Source organism: Papio anubis, chromosome 8, assembly GCF_008728515.1.
Source record: "Papio anubis isolate 15944 chromosome 8, Panubis1.0, whole genome shotgun sequence".
Lineage (NCBI taxonomy): Eukaryota > Metazoa > Chordata > Mammalia > Primates > Cercopithecidae > Papio > Papio anubis.
In genome coordinates, this window is record NC_044983.1 from 66,294,875 (window position 1) to 66,311,606 (window position 16,732).

General features: G+C 38.1%; 2 protein-coding genes across 4 annotated transcripts in view; one reads left to right on the plus strand and one right to left on the minus strand.

Annotated features, from left to right (window-relative positions):
- The window catches only part of XKR9 (XK related 9), a 185,426-nt gene that overhangs the window by 21,647 nt on the left and 147,047 nt on the right, over nucleotides 1–16,732 (plus strand). The gene's annotated exons all lie outside the window — the stretch shown is intronic.
- Nucleotides 5,178–16,732, minus strand: part of LACTB2 (lactamase beta 2) — a 30,615-nt gene continuing 19,060 nt past the window's right edge. For both annotated transcript variants that reach the window (XM_003902850.4, XM_031669622.1), the window contains exons 4-7: nucleotides 11,585–11,763; nucleotides 8,512–8,660; nucleotides 6,462–6,543; nucleotides 5,178–5,817 (exon numbers count right to left, since the gene is read on the minus strand). In XM_003902850.4, coding sequence (XP_003902899.2) covers nucleotides 5,774–5,817; nucleotides 6,462–6,543; nucleotides 8,512–8,660; nucleotides 11,585–11,763 — 454 coding nt within the window. In that variant the 3' untranslated portion in view covers nucleotides 5,178–5,773. The remainder of the gene's footprint in view (nucleotides 5,818–6,461; nucleotides 6,544–8,511; nucleotides 8,661–11,584; nucleotides 11,764–16,732) is intronic.

A 16,732-nucleotide genomic window follows, 5' to 3' on the forward strand; every position in this document is an offset into this window, starting at 1 on the left:
GCTGGGACTACAGGTGCCTGCCACCACGCCCGGCTAATTTTTTGTATTTTTTAAGAAGAGACGGGGTTTCATGGTGTTAGCCAGGATGGTCTTGATCTCCTGACCTCATGATGCCCCCCTGCGCCTCCCAAAGTGCTGGGATTACAGGCGTGAGACACTGCGCCCAGTCTCTATTTTTTAAAATAAAAATTAAAGCAAAAGTATCTTCCCAAGCACCCCCAAAAATAGAATAGGAGGGATAGACTGATAATAATGAGAGTCTTCCTCCTCCACCATTCCCTGGAAATTGGTGGCAGGTCTCATTTTGATGTGTGTTGCATTATTATAAGCACAGACTTCGGAGGGGGCACTGATAAACAGCACTAGCAGAAATAAGACTATCTGCCCTTGAATCTTTTCACATGTTCTCCAGGATTCTACTTTCTCTGCTACCAGCCACTTCACCAACTTTTAATTGAAGTGACAATCTGGAGAGATGACTTCAAAATACTCAAAGTCTCGAGAGAAATACACAGAAACGATTAAGGTTGCACAGAGATGACCCAGTCATTCTTTGAGTTGCTGCAGAATAATTGGATTTATTTATTATATATTTTACACAAATTGGAAAGAAGGCAAAGTTATTCAGTAAGCTAACTATATTGGTCCAGAATCTTCCTGTGACAGTCTTCTTCTGGAAACAGATTTTGCTCACTCCAGCCACAGGGGGTAGCTGGGCTAAATACAGTACCTAATGTTTCCTTGACCACAGGGACTGGTCTAAGGGATGGGTAATGAACCAGTATAAATCACTGAATTCTTCCCCTAGGATTTTTCATCTTGAAGCTAGACAAATCAGTTTTTTCTGCTGGTTATAGAATGGTGAGAATACGAGCCTAGAGGCCAGTTATGGGGGCTCATGACTGTAATCCCAGCACTTTGGGAGACTGAAGCAGGAGGACTGCTTGAGTTCAGTTCAAGACCAGCCTGGGCAACATGGCAAGACTTTATCTCTACAAAAACCAAATACATAAATAAAAATTAGCCAGGCATGGTAGCCTGCACCTGTGGTCCCAGCTACTGGGGCAGTTAAGGTGGGAGGATCACTTAAGCCTGGGAGGTGGAGGTTGCAGTGAGCCATGTTTGTGCCACTGCACTCCAGCCTGGGTGATATAGCAAGATCCCTTCTCCCCCCCATCAAAAAAAAAAGTAGTGTGAGCCCAGAGCTCCCATAACCGTGTCCATGTCCTTCATCATGTGAAGAACCCAGTTGAATGTGGGGTCTCCTACCTGCAAAGATAAATAGAGGTGAGAGGTTTGGGGTTGTATTGATGGGAATGTCAACATCTGTTCTTGTTCACAGGCTTGACTTTACTCTACCCTTATTCTTCTCAGGTTGGTTACATGTGCCAACCAACTTCCCCCTTTGCTTAAGCTTGTTGAAATAAGTTTCTGTTACCTGTAACAAAATATATCTTATCTGCTCAGCTCCAGTTCCATACATCTGAGTGCCTACTAGGTATCTCCCTTTGGATGTTTCCTGGTACTTCAAACTTGTATCTGTAGTAAAACGCATCTTTCTTCTCTTCTGTACTCTACCTGTCCCGTTTCTTCTATTCTCTCAATCTGGTTACCAACATCTACCCAGCTGCCCAAGCCAGAAATCTATAGCTCTTCTAGACTTCTCTCTGTCTACCTGATCCCCCATCTCTCAATAACTAATAGGTTTCTAAGAGCTATTCCTCTTCTTTAATATTTATCCTATATCTTATCCCTCATTCTAGTATCCTTGATACCCCTTCTGTTTTTTTCCTTCCCCCACGATACTGAAAACATCAAATCTTAGAATGCTTACGCTCCCCACTGCCTCTGTTCAATGGGGTCCCTGTCCCCTTCTGATAAAACTTCTGGTCCCTGATGATTGGTCCAGAGCAGTCAGCATAAAGGCTGGTCAGTAACATATAAGAAAGTGTGGCAAGAAAATTCTCTCAAACAGAGAACAAATACACCAATCAGATCGTTTTCTATGAGGAGATCAGTACCTGAGACATGAAGAGGGCTACACAGTTGCCAAACAGAGGCTGAAGATATGCAGAGAGAAGGCAGAGGTGACAACAAGCAGGCTTTGGAAACTCTTGAATAAACAGAACATGAGTAAGCAAAAACTTCCAGGTGCTCTGAACAGAAGGTAAAGTGATTGTCTGAAGTACTGGAAATGAATAGAGGAATGAAATCACCATAATAGAAGAGGACCAACTCTTGCTGTGAGGATACAACAAAATAATACTAGAACTGCCCCAGAACCTGAAATGCTTTCCAATTCCTAAAGTATACATACCTCAACCTGTATGAAACACAGCTGGATAACAATATGTTGCTTCCTGTGTGATTTCTGTGTTCCCATGAGATTCTTGTTATCCCTATGGCCTCAACACACAATAACATAAATTCTAGTTGTATAAATTAGTTCCCCAACAAAATGATGCTCTGCCATATCTATGTGCATACGTGATTTCCTCCAATTGGAACAATTCTCCCATCTACCATACAAAAACCCCTAACTTTGCCTACCATGTACCCATCTTTTAAGACTGAGCTCAAGGTCCTCTAAGCAGCTTTCTATAACTCAGCCAGGTAAGCTCCTCTTCCTTTACTCTAGCACATGGTAATTGTATGTCTTCATAAATAAAATATGAGCTTCTTTTGTTTACCTTTGTATCCCCGGGCCTGGCCCAGTACCCAGGACAAAGCAGACATTTAATGAATGCCATTGTTTTGGTTAAAGCTCTCAGTTGCTAGACTCTTTCAATAAACAATAAATGTACTAGCCTTCCATTATCACCCCTCTTCCAATATATCTAATTACAGTGTGCAGTATCTGAAGTGGGCCACAGTACTATAAAAAGACAATGATTCCATGGCTTTTACGTAAGATTTCCTCAGCTCAGAATGCCCTTCTCATCCCTGTTCCCCAACTTCTTCCAAGAATAGAAGTAGGAAGTCCAGAATTAATTGCACTGGTTCAGGCAAGAGAGGATGATGGCCTGGACTAAGGAGTATTGGTGGGGTAAGAGGTAGTGATACATTCTGGAGGTGGAATAGGCATTAAGTACTTGGTGAAGATTTGGTTATAAGAGGAGGAAGAGAAGCATATCAAAAACGAATCCTGGAGTTTGAGACCAGCCTGGCCAACATAGTAAAACCGTGTTTCTACTAAAAATACAAAAATTAGCTGGGGCTATAATCCTAGTTATTCGGGAGGCTGAGGCAGGAGAATCACTTGAATCCAGGAGGCAGAGGTTGCAGTGAGCCAAAATCGCACCACTGCACTCTAGCCTGGGCAACACGGTGAGATTCTGTTGCGCAAAAAAAAAAAAAAAAGAATAAATCCTTTGGCCTCAGCCTTGGCTGCACTGTTGGCTTCCCTGGTTTTGAGGCTTTTGGACTTGGATTGAGCCATGCTACCAGCTTCTCTTTTTCCCCAGCTTGCAGGTAGCCTATCGTGGGATTTTGTCTTGTAACTGCGTAAGCCAATTCTCCCTAATAAACTCCCTTTTAGATATACATTTGTATTATCGGTTCTGCTCCTCTGGAGAACCCTAACAGTATCATTCAGTGATATTAAGTACATTGACAGTGTTTTGCAATCACCGCTACCACCTATCACCAGAACTCTTTTCATCTACCCAAACTGCAAAACTTCTTACATGAAACACTAACTTCCCATTTCCCCTTCCTCCTAGTCCCTGGTATCCACCATTCTTCTTTCTGTCTATGAATTTGACCACTCTAGGCACCTCCTATAAGTACTATTGTATAGTGTTTATCTTTTTGTGACAGGCTAGTATCACTTAGCATAACGTCTTCAAGGTTCATCCATATTGTAGCACATGTCAGAATTTCCCTCCTTTGTAAGAAGAAATACATTCTGCTATATGCGTATAGCATATTTTATTTATCCAGTCGTCCTTCAACAGACATTTAGGTTGCTTCCACCTTTTGGCTATTGTGAATAAAGTTGCTGTGAACATGGATGTACAAATGTCTGTTCAAGTCCCTGCTTTTAATTTTTTGGGTATATAGTCAGAAGAGAAATTGCTGACCATATGGTAATTCTAAAGGTTTTTTTGAGGAAGTACCATACTGTTTTCCATAGTGGCTACACGATTTTATGTTCCTATCAGCAATGCACAAGGATTCCTCCACATTCTTGCCAACACTTGTTATTTATTTATTTATTTATTTTAATTTTTAATTTTTAATAACAGCTATCCTAATGGGCCTGAAGTGGTATCTCAGGGTTTTAACATTTATCTAATGATGAGTGATGATGAATATCTTTTCATGTGTTATGGGCCACTTGTATATCTTTTGTGGAGAAATGTCTATTCAAGTTCTTTGCCTATTTTTCAATTAGGATGATTTTGTTTTTGAGTTTATAGTTATTTTGTAATAAGAACCAGTTCTAGGAATACGGGTCTAGGTCTTCAAAGCATGAGAATAAGTGTATTAGAATGGCATGAAAATTCTAGGGACTTTGGGAAAAGAGGCAGAAAGAGATGAAGCTGCCAAAGAAAACTAAAAAAATGTTAAGTCTGGCTGGGTGTGGTAGCTCATGCCTATCATCCCAGCACTCTGGAAGGTTGAGGCAGGAGGAATGCTTGAGCCAGTTCAAGACTAGCCTAGGCAACCAGTGAGATTCTATCTGTATAAAAAATAAAAACATTAGCCAGGTGTGGTGCTGTGTGCCTGTAGTCCCAGCTATTCAGGAGGCTGAGGTGGGAGGATTGCTTGAGCCTGGGAGGTAGAGACTGCAGTGAGCTGAGATTGCACAATTGCACTCCAGCCTAGGTGACAGAGAGAGACTGTCTCAAAAACAAACAAAAAACTTTTTAAAGTCTCACTCTTTAGAGAAGAGTAAACAAAATGCACTCAGAATTCTGGGCATATTTTAGTATTGTAGTTTGAGAACTGTATAAGTAAGCACTGGTGGACTGCCTTGTGAACCTAACCACTATATAGGAACACTACTTATATAAAAATATAAAAAATGCCCTATGTTATAATCCTTTAATTTAAATGTAAACTTTTGGTATATAATTCATGTATAAGCTGATGACTATTTACATACTAAAATTTAAACTTGGGAAGTATGTTGGTTGCATTAATGGATTACAGAAATAATTACTCATTATATAATACTTTAAATTAGGAATTTAATATTTTTCAATCACCAAAAATTCATTTGCATGAATCATTTGTGGTATACCAGAATAAAAAAATACACATGATACAGAATTATGGAACCACTAGATAGTCATGATATAGTTGATAGAAACATCAAGACAAAGCAATTATATACAGATAGAGACAAGGGTTGAGAAAAGAGTAAGGGTGCATAGAAATCTGTGCTGTTAAATAAAGTAGCTATAGAAAACAGTATTACTGATCACTAATAATAGATAACTGACCACCAAAAATAACATCAAGTTTAAATTGGATAAATTTTATTATTTTTAAAGTAACCATTTTATTGAATCTATTGAAAACTGATAAACTATTAGATTCTGAATTTTTGGTAAAACGTTATAAGACCAAGGTTAGAGAAATAACCTATCATATGGTTGTATAGTGTAATTCATATATTTTAGCATAAATATAACATTATTTTAAAGCATATCTAGGGTTATTTTCAATGTTTTATACTTTTATACTGTCTATAAAATAGCCTATAGTTAAGAAAACATACCATTCTCTCAAAGCAAAATAAAACAAAGCTTTCTTTAATCTGAAACTAAAGATGAGCTTTCCATTTCTTGTCAGGATCTGTGCTGCTAACTGTAGAAAGAAAATCAGAGAGTAAAAATTTAACAATAGATAAGTAAATGCACTGGATTTTAAGTTACCTTGTGGCTAGAAAAAGCACTCATTCTTAAAATAATTTTGTTGCTCAATATAAAGTTGGGCATTTTTGGTACATGTAAAAACATTGCTAAGGCTTCCACATCAAATTCAAGCTTAGAATTCTGGCTTTTAAGGATTACATTTCTATAAATTATTAGTTTGACAAACTAACACTAGAAAATAATTACATAATTACTGCTTTAACATCTCTGAGTTTACTACCTTTACCACTGTTTAAAACCTTTGGCTGTTCCCAAATCTACCACATGTAAAATTCTTCATGGTTTTTGGGTCTGGGAGAATAGAAGTTATCTTCCTACTACATGTCTTTGATTGCCATTCTGGTGAGTAAGGATTGGAATTCCAACTGAGATTCTAATTCCCATGGGAGCCTTTGGTTCCAACTTGTGGTCAACTGGCCCTGTGCTACTGACCTTCCTAGCGCCTGTCTCTCTCCAATTTAAAGTGATATTCATGGGAGAACTCTGATGGGTATTATTTTTCCTCGAAGGAAACTAAGGCATCTGCAAAAATATTTTAAATGCTGGTAACAGAAGAAAATTTGGAAGCATACTCACATATTTTTCCTTCTTTTTCTAGTTTTTTCAAATGAAGCAAGAGATTACGTTTAGCCATTTCATGTAAATTCTCAGGAGTATTCTAAAAGAAAAATGAAGGTGAAAAAAATTCCTTCTTTTTAAAAAAAGAACAGTTAATTTTTTTGAAAGCTTTGAAGAAAAGCAAAATGTAACAAAAGTTTATCTTAAACACATTTTTAACTTAACATTTTTCACAATTTCACTTTGTATACATCTTGTTTTATATTCTATCTATACTCCTATAGATAGAATAGGTTGTAAGTGCCATAAAGACAGTAGCAGTATCTGTTCTTTTTTTTTGAGACAGAGTTTCACTCTTGTTGCCCAGGCTGGAGTACAATGGCGCGATCTCAGCTCACTGCAACCTCCGCCTCCCAGGTTCAAACTATTCTCGTGCCTCAGCCTCCCGAGTAGCTAGGATTACAGGCGTGTGCCAGCATGCCTGGCTAATTTTTGTATTTTTAGTAGAGATAGGGTTTCACCACATTGGCCAGGCTTGTCTCGAACTACTGACCTCGGGTGATCCACCCGCCTTGGCCTCCTAAAGTGCTGGGATCACAGGCGTGAGCCACCATGCCCGGCCCAGCAGCAGTATCTGTTTTGTTCATTACTGAATATTCAGTGTTTAGCATAATAGAACATAGCAGAAACACATTAATATTTTATGAATGAATAAATGTAAAAATTATTCTTAGAATGTTTTCATGATGCTACAGACAGTTGGCCCTATAATTTATTTATTAGGTTACACGGTAATATCTTTGTATAGTTTAATTTAAATTTAATTTTTTAAAAAAAGTTTTTGGGGTGGGCGCGGTGACTCACACCTGTAATCCCAGCACTTTAGGAGGCCGAGGCAGGCGGATCACCTGAGGTCGGGAGTTCAAGACCAGCCTGACCAACACTGAGAAACCCTGTCTCTACTAAAAATACAAAATTAGCCAGGTGTGATGGCACATGCCTGTAATCCCAGCTACTCGGGAGGCTGAGGCAGGAGAATGGCTTCAACCCGGGAGGCGGAGGTTGCAGTGAGCTGAGATGGCACCATTGCACTCCAGCCTGGGCAACAAGAGAGAAACTCTGTCTCAAAAAAAAAAAAGTTTTTGAGATACAGTCTTGCACTGTCACCAAGGTTGGTGTGCAACAGTACGATGTCGGCTCACTGCAGCCTTTACTTCCCAGGCTCATGTGATCCTCCCATCTCAGCCATCCGAGCAGCTGGGATCACAGGCATGTGCCACCACGCCCGGCTCATTTAAAAAATTTTTTTGTAGAGTTGAGGTCTCACTATGTTGCCCAAGCTTGTCATGAACTCCTGGGCTGAAGCAACCCTTCCACTTAGCCTCCCAAAACGCTGGGATTACAGGGGTGAGCCACTATGCCTGGCCACAAAAGCTTACATTTTTAACCTCTAAGCTATGCTACCTAGACAGCAGACATCTAATAAACATTTACTGAAAAACTGAATTATACTGAATGCTATATAGTGCTGTCAATACAGTGATATTCTCAGAGGCCACTGACGTGTAAGGCTCTTTCCCTACATACTACTTTACTCATGTTCTTTGATTTTTTTTTTCCTTTTTCTCCATTGTTTGGCATTGCTACTACTTCTCACTGCTTTGCTACTACTTCTCACTGTTACCATCCCAATATTTGTGCTAGCAGGTCACCCCTCCTTTCTTGGTGCAGGCTAGCACACGAGATAATCAAGATGGCTAGAATAATCCAAAAATTATTACCAAATGTAATCATCAGGCTCTTGGTAGTTCCTCCTAAATAGGCAGTTTCTCCTACAATAGTCAAGTATATAAAGTTCAATGATGGCTCAAAATGGCTATCTTTGTTCTCTAAGGCCAGTTTTTGTTTAATTTTAGCGCTGTAGAAAGTTTAGGCTGCTGGTCTCACATCTAGAAAAGTGGCATAACTTCTGATCTGGGATATGATAAGTTTACCATTTCTATAGTCTACTAAATAGATAATTCTGATAAATCTGTGACTACATACAAATAAGAAAACTGAAAATTACCTTGTAAATAATTTTTACAAGCTCCATTACTGTAAATGATTTCTCAAAGTTCTCACGAAATAATGTAAGAATTTGCTGCTCTCGGATATTTCTGTGAGAAATGTATTCTTGAATTTTAGCTTCAGCATTATGAATTACTGGGCCATGTCCTGAATTAAAATAATTATGAGTTACTTCAGCCAGATAAAAAAATACTAAGTACAACAGAAGCTAACTCACTCTATGAACTATTTGGAAAGCTATACAGGTGAAAGAGATTTAAAAATTATGTACAATGCCCCCCAATTAGAAAATTATAGCAAATACAATCTATAGAAAATATTGTGTACATTAAAAATAGGAATAAAAATTTAACAATAAAATATAGCAATAAAAATAGCAACTACAATAATAACAATAGGTAATGTTTATGGAGTGCTCACTATGTGCTAGGCACTGCCCTACATGATTAACATACATTATTCTTACAAGAATCCCATGAAGTAGGTACAATTATTATACCTTTCTTATGGCAGAAACTGAGGCATACGGAGGGTAAATAATCTGTCCACAGTTACATAGCTAAGAAGGGGTAGAGTTAGGATTCTGACGGGATCTCTTAACCACTCTGTGCTCTTGACCATTAGGCTAAGCTTATAAAATACTGCAAAAGGAGAATGTAAAAAGCAGTTTCATGTACATGACCAAGCTCTATTAAAAATTCACAAGACCCACAGTAGAACTTTAAGAATCCTATGTATACGCTTATGTATGTCAGAAATTTTGACAACCCAGATTAAGTTATACTATAATTTACCTCCCCTTTAAGATGGTACATATTAATATTATATATTATACAAGTCTGGAAGAATGATGTTCTTGAATATTTGAGAACAAAATATTCAGAAGCAGGCTAACCTGTTATGGGATCTGGTTAGACACAGACCTATCATTTATTTGCTGTGTGGCTAATAAATGAGGAATTATCTGAATCTATCCAAGCTGTTTCTTCTTATGTGTGGTGAGGAAACCACTACCTACTTTACAGGGTTTTGGTGAGGATGACAACTGTAAAGGCCCTTGCACAAAACCTGATGGCTAGAAGGCTTTAATATTATGGTAGCTATGGCTACAGAGCATAATTTACATATAAACAACTGCTGTGCTAGTAAGCCACTTCACTGGATTCATTAAAGCACTCTAGAATCTTTACTAGGCAGCCTCTCATTAGCTTAGCCTGAATGTGAATTCACCCTCTTCTCTGCCCTCTTCTCTTTAAAAATAGCTGTCTTTAGCAAAAACAAAGCAAAACAAACAAAACCCCCAAAGCTACCAGCCTGCAATCCTTTAACGTCATCATATTAATCTAAATGCCTAGCTCTACTGTATGTTTTTTATTTCCCCAGCAGTAGCAACTCATCACAGAGTATAAATGTGTTGAAGATACTGGATGGATGGATCTTTCAATGGGTTAGGAGCAAGTTAGAAGAACTTAGAAAATTAAGTGACCTAGTCCCTTTTTCCTTTTGGGCCTTTTTGTTGGGTCCTTTCTTAGCTTTTTTTTTTTTTTTTTTTTGAGAAGGAGTCTGACTCTGTTGCGAGATCTCTGCTCACTGCAACCTCTGCTTCCTATGTTCAAGTGATTTTCCTCCCTCAGCCTCTTGAGAAGCTGGGATTACAGGTGCCCGCCACAATGCCTGGCTAATTTTTGTATTTTTAGTAGGGATGGGGTTTCACCATGTTGGCCTGGCTGGTCTTGAACTCCTGACCTCAGGTGATCTGCCTGCCTTGGCCTCCCAAAGTGCTGGGATTATAGGCATGAGCCACTGCGCCTGGCCATTTCTTAGCTCTTAAGATGAAGGAGAGATTGATATTGTAGAACAGTCCAGTGAGATCTGAGATACTAATATGTTTCTCTTTCTGGAGAATGGAAATAAGGATTACCATTTTATAGTTGATATAGAAGCTATTGGTATTTCAATATTGTAAATTAAAAAAACTAAAGCTCAGAGGTCAAACATTACCCAAAGTTACACAGCTAAAATGTGGTACAAATACAAATCAAGTTAACAAAAATGACGGTGGCTTATGGAATGAAAATATTTTCCATTTCAATGTAAACTTATTTCTTTGCACAGTTCTATTAATAACTGTATGTTGAAAAATAACCCTCATATCTTTATCAAAAGTTATTAATATGGCTCTCGGCCTTCTCTTTAACTGCACAGCTAGAGAGGACTTAGGGGTGTATTTTTTTCCTTTTTTTTTTTTTTTGAGACAGAGTCTCACTCTGTTGCCCAGGCTGGAGTGCAATGGCGGATCTTGGCTCATTGCAACCTCCACCTCCCAGGTTCAAGCAATTATCCTGCCTTAGCCTCCTGAGTAGCTGGTATTATAGGTGCCTGCCACTATGCCCGGGTAATTTTTTTACTATTAGTAGAGACAGGGTTTCAACATGTTGGCCAGGCTGGTCTCGAACTCCTGAACTCGGGTGATCTGCCCACCTAGGCCTCCCAAAGAGGGGTATATTTTAAAGAAGTAGTTTATATGTTTTTTTTTTTTTTCCCCCCGAGACAGAGTCTTGCTTTTGTCACCCAGGCTGGCACACAGCGGTGTGATCTCAGCTGACTGCAACTTCCATCTCCCACGTTCAAGCGATTCTCCTGTCTCAGCCTCCCAAGTAGCTGGGATTACAGGCGTGTGCCACCACACTCAGCTAATTTTTGTATTTTCAGTGAAGACAGGGTTTCACCATGTTGGCCAGGCTGGTCTCGAACTCCTGACCTCATGATCTGCCCGCCTTGGCCTCCCAAGTGCTGGGATTACAGGTGTGAGCCACCGAGCCTGGCCTTATATGTTATCTCTTCAAGGCCAAATACATACAGAGACAAGCCAAAATGAACCTTCCTCATCATCTGACACAAATGGTTTGCTAGGTTTGAAAAACTATCCACTTTGGCATGCCGGTAAACCCAGCACTTTGGGAGGTTGAGGTGGGAAGACTGCTTGAGGTCAGGAGTTTGAGAACAGCCTGGATAACACAGCAAGACCTTGTCTCTATTTAAAAATACAAAAAAATTAAAAAATTACCCACCTGGATATATAATATCAGCTTTAATTTTCAATAACTCTTTTAAAGAGTTCATATAATCATAGAGGTCTTCAAATATCGTTGTTCCTTCCCCTAGGATGCAGTCTCCAGAAAAGATAGCATTTTCCTCCTCTAAGAGTAGAGCCATATGATCATCAGTGTGGCCAGGTGTATATAGAACTCTGGTTGAAAGAAGAAATAAGGAATAATAACAATTATGAACTCAGGCTTAGAAGAAATTTTGAGAAGTAAATTATTCTCTATCCTTATCTTTAGACACAAATAAACAGATGAGTTAAAAAGCATCTTTTTTTTTCTTGTACCCACTGAAAATTATCATTAGAAAATGCTCTCCTTCAACTAAACGAAGATTCTCACTCTGAAGTAAAATTTAATACTTTTCCCACCCTTTTTTTTCTTCTTTTTTTTTTGAGACAGGGTCTCACTCTGTTACCCAGGCTGCAGTTCAGGGGCACAATCACAGGTGACTGCAGGCTCAATCTTCCAGGCTCAAGTGATCCTCCCACCTCAGCCTCCTGAGTAGCTGGAACCACAGGTGCGGGCCATCAAGCCTGGCTAATTTATTTTTATTCTTTGTAGAGACAGGAGCTCACAAAATTGACAGGCTGGTCTTGAACTCTTAGACTCAAGCAATCCTACCACCTTGGCCTCCCAAAGTGCTGGCATTATAGGCATGAGCCACCTCGTCTGGCCTCCTACCTTTTTTCTTATTTTATAAGTAATAAGCACTGATTATAACAAATTTGGAAAAGAGAAAAGGAAAGTATTTAAAAGAAATGAACATCAACAACCATTTCTATTCCTCAGAGGGAGTGCTTTTATTATTATAGAATATATATTTATTTTCTATGCATATTTATATTTTAAAAACAAAACTGTGATATTGTTTTAATACCTGATTTTTGAATTCTTAACTTACTATATTGTATTTTCCTACATCATTATATGTTTACATCATTTTATACACACACACACACACACACACACATATATATATGTTTGTTTATTTTTGAGATAGGTCAAGGTCCTGCTATGTTTTCCAAGCTGTTCTCACCCAGGCTGAAGTATGGTGGCGTGATCCTGGCTCACTGCAACCCTGACCTCCTGGGCTCAAGCAATTCTCCCACTTCAGCCTCCTGAGTAGTTGGGAGCACAGGTATGTGCCACCATGCTTGGCTAATTTATTTTTATTTTTTGTAAAGACAAGGTCTGTCTATGTTGCCTAGGCTGGCATCAGTATATACTTTTCAAAGACAAGTATTTAAGTGCTTAGCACAGTAGGTGGCACAAAGTTGCATGCTTAATAAATGGTAAAAAATTTATTTAAATTTTTTTTAAAATAAAAAATTTATTTTAAAGCTTAAAAGAAACTTTCTTAACAGGCAGCAGGTGGTCAGAAAAAGACTCTTTAATCTATTTTAAGAACAGAGCTTTTTTTTTTTTTTTATAAATTTTACCCTACATAAGAAATTTATATGCTTTTGTTTCCTTTTTCCTTTCCTCCAATTTTCAGTTTTTGTTGACAAAACTGATTATAATACTTCTAAAGTATGACAGGTATTTTATTTCAAAATTTCTTATTTACATTTATATTGTTTTGTAACTATGCCAACAAGAAACCAGATAAACAAAAAGCTGAGTTCAAATAATCTGTTCTGCGAAGCACCCCCTGACTTCTCAGCAATATACAGACTTAATTCTCTGTACTGGTCACCGTTGCCTCTACATCATTATTCTACTTTGAATTATATACTATTCTGTAGGCTTCAGATTGTTTTGTTTACTATTCTACCTCACAAGATTATGAGTTCCAGAAGGGCAGGACTCTCATCTCATTTTCATTTTTATATACCCAGTACTTGGCACTCAGTAGTAGCTAATTTTAGTAATAGATTGCTTTCCATGTGCCAGGCACTGTCTTCAGGGATTTACACATATTACACATTTAATCCTTACACTACTTTGGGTTAGGCATTATTAACCTCTCTATTTTACATTTTATATAAATAAATCACAGCAAATAGTAATAAATGTCTAAAGGAATATAGTTTAAATTATATTTTATTTAGTTTAAGAGGATAATTACCTGTCTATTCTAGTCAGTATTGAGTTATTATGTGCTTGGAATATATATCTATTTCTCTATCTGTATATATAATTTTTTGTTTTTATTTTTTTGAGACAGAGTCTCACTCTGTCACCCAGACTGGAGTGCAGTGGTGCAATCTTGGCTCACTGCAACCTCTGCCTCTCAGGTTCAAGCAATTCTTCTGCCTCAGCCTCCCAAGTAGCTGGGACTACAGGTGCTCGCCACCATGCCTGGCTAATTTTTGTATTTTCAGTAGAGATGGGGTTTCACCATATTGGCCAGGGTGGTCTCAAACACCTCACTGACCTCAAGTGATCTGCCCGCCTTGGCCTCCCAAAGTGCTGGGATTACAGGCATGAGCCACTGTACCCAGCCATGCTTGGAATATACTTAATAAATCTTCACAATAACGGAATATTTTGTGGGAACAGGGTAAATGTGATGACATATAGATGAATGATAAGTGACTTATCAGACAGGAGAAAATGGAAGCCTAAATAAGCAGCGGGGAAAGCTGAGAACCAATCAGATTTGCACTGCAGAATTCCTCAAAGTCTAAGGATTTGGGAAATCTGGAAGTGGAGGGTGAAGTGGAAGGAAGGTGGCTGAAATAAGAAGTCTATTGAAAGTCTTTTTAACAAACATTCAGATCCTCAGAGTCTCTTCCCACTTTGAGTTGAGAAGTGCCCCAATCTCACTAAGGGAAACGCTGGAGGTTTAATCTTTGAAGAGGGTAAAACAAGGCACAGATGGAACAAGAGACAATATACTAAAAAAAAAAGGAAGATTACAAGAATATATGTAGATTCCTATGCCTTCTTTCCACACTCAGCTTCTATAATTCTGGCAGCCAGGCCTTTACCCTACATGAAGATTAGAAGAGTCTTTTTCTAAGTTATTTTACCAACTCAGGAAGAAAGACTCTACGATACCAATGATGGAAGGTTCCCAACTGAAGAGCTCATCCAGATTATCCTACAGTGAGGCTTAAAGCCTACAGAAGACTCCCCCTCACATTCTCAGAGCTCCCAAATAGCTCTGTAGTTTCCATCAGAACACAATTAGTAAACATCAGAAGATAATCAGGATTACTAGTCATCTAAGGAAAGTCATGTTGAAGACAGTGAATAAAAACGAACAAGCAAACAAAGCAGTTATGAAGAAAATTTCCAAAAGAACCAAACCCCATAGAATATAATATCCTCAGCAAAAAGAGAAGAAATTGCAACTATGAAACAAGAATAGGGTAGTATAAAAGGAACATTTCGGAAACAAAAAGGGTTCCTGAAAATTACAAATCTGAGAACAGAAATAAAAACATGTAGTAAGGTTAGGTGATAAAGTTAACAAAAATCTCCCAGAAAGTATAGTAAAAAGGCAAAAAGATGAAAAATGAGAGAGAAAAAAATAAAGTTAGAGTAGTACAGGAGTTCTAACAAAATAATAGGAATTTTAGTAAATGAAACAGCACACAAGAGATGACAGAAAATATGCACCTCAAGAAAAGTTTTGGAACTGAAGGACATGTTTCCAGACTGAAAAGGCCTATCACGGATTGACAAATACTCTGCTTTGACTAAAACTATAGTCAACTCCTCTGAGTTTTTTCTGATGATGGGACTCAGAACACACCACCGCCAAAATATGGCACCTTTGCATGCTGAGTATTTTAAGATGAAGGAATCACTGTGAAATTTCAGGATACAGTGGACAAGAAGGAAAAAAGCAAAAGCCAGGGACCAAAAAAGTTAGCAACAGAAGGGCTTTAGCTTTCTCTATTGCAATATTGAAACCAGAAGGAAATGAAACCTTGCAGACAATACTGAGAAGAAAAAAGACTTTCAACTTAGAATCTATACTCATAAATACCTTAAATCAAGTTAGATGAAAAAAGGCTACTTTTAGACATCTAAGGTCTCAAAAATTCACCATTTCTCAGGAAGCCATTGGAGGTGGGTTCCTCTAAAACAGAGGGGGTTTTAAGAAAGTTATGGGGCACTGGAGAGAGGCAAAGTTCCAGAAGCCCCAGGTGAGAGTGCAGAGAATTCTGAGATGACACCAGCACCAGGCCTGGAGGAAAACAAGCCGAGACAGGAGCAAGTTATTAGCTGGGAGGCTTAAAGGGAAGGTTCTTTCAGAAGATGAAATTGAGAGAATCCATGATACATTTAAACACCCTAAGGGAAGATTTATATACTCAGAGTTAAATTAGTGATAAATACACAGAAAACTATCCAAAATAACAAAGCAAAAACAATGACTAATTGCAGGAAAGCAGGAAAAGTAAGCATAGTTTACTACACAGTTCAGCTGTAAAGTGTCTACAGTCGTAACAACATCAACATCGAATGCTGATCTAACCAGCATTATGACAGGTTAGAGGACAGGAATGGTGTTCAAAAGTGGGAGAAGAGGAAAACCCAATTCTAATTTTTTCATAGTGGAAAGTTAATAAATATCTCAAATTGAAAAATAAGATGTAGCAAAGAATCAAATAGTCCTCTAAGATTTGTAACTGTTACTCCCCCACTGTATAATTTCTTTCTCCCTAGATGCAACCACTTTCACCTCTCAGCTAATCATTTATGTCATTTTTCTGTATGTTCCTATACAACAAAACTATACCATTAAAGGTAATTATGTGTATCTCTCTTCCTTGAGACCTTGATGAGCCTAGTCATGATATGTAAATATTTTCAAGTTTGGATTTTAGATTCTAGAGGCCACACTAATAAGTAAACCTTTTGAAACATGTTTTTTTAAAAATTGTATTATTATTTTTAAGAGATGAGGTCTCACCCTGTCACCTAGTCTAGAGTGCAGTGGAGTGATCATGGCTCACTGCAGCCTTGAACTCCTGGCATCAAGGGATCCTCTGGGATTACAGGTGTAAGCCACCATGTAAACCTGTCTTTTTACAAAATGATCTGATTATAGTTTAATTTAGAATACAAAACTCGTTTAGGCCAACCTTATATTAAAAAATAATCTATAAAAAGTAGTATACAGAAAAAAGTATAAAGCTATTTGTGTTAAGCTTA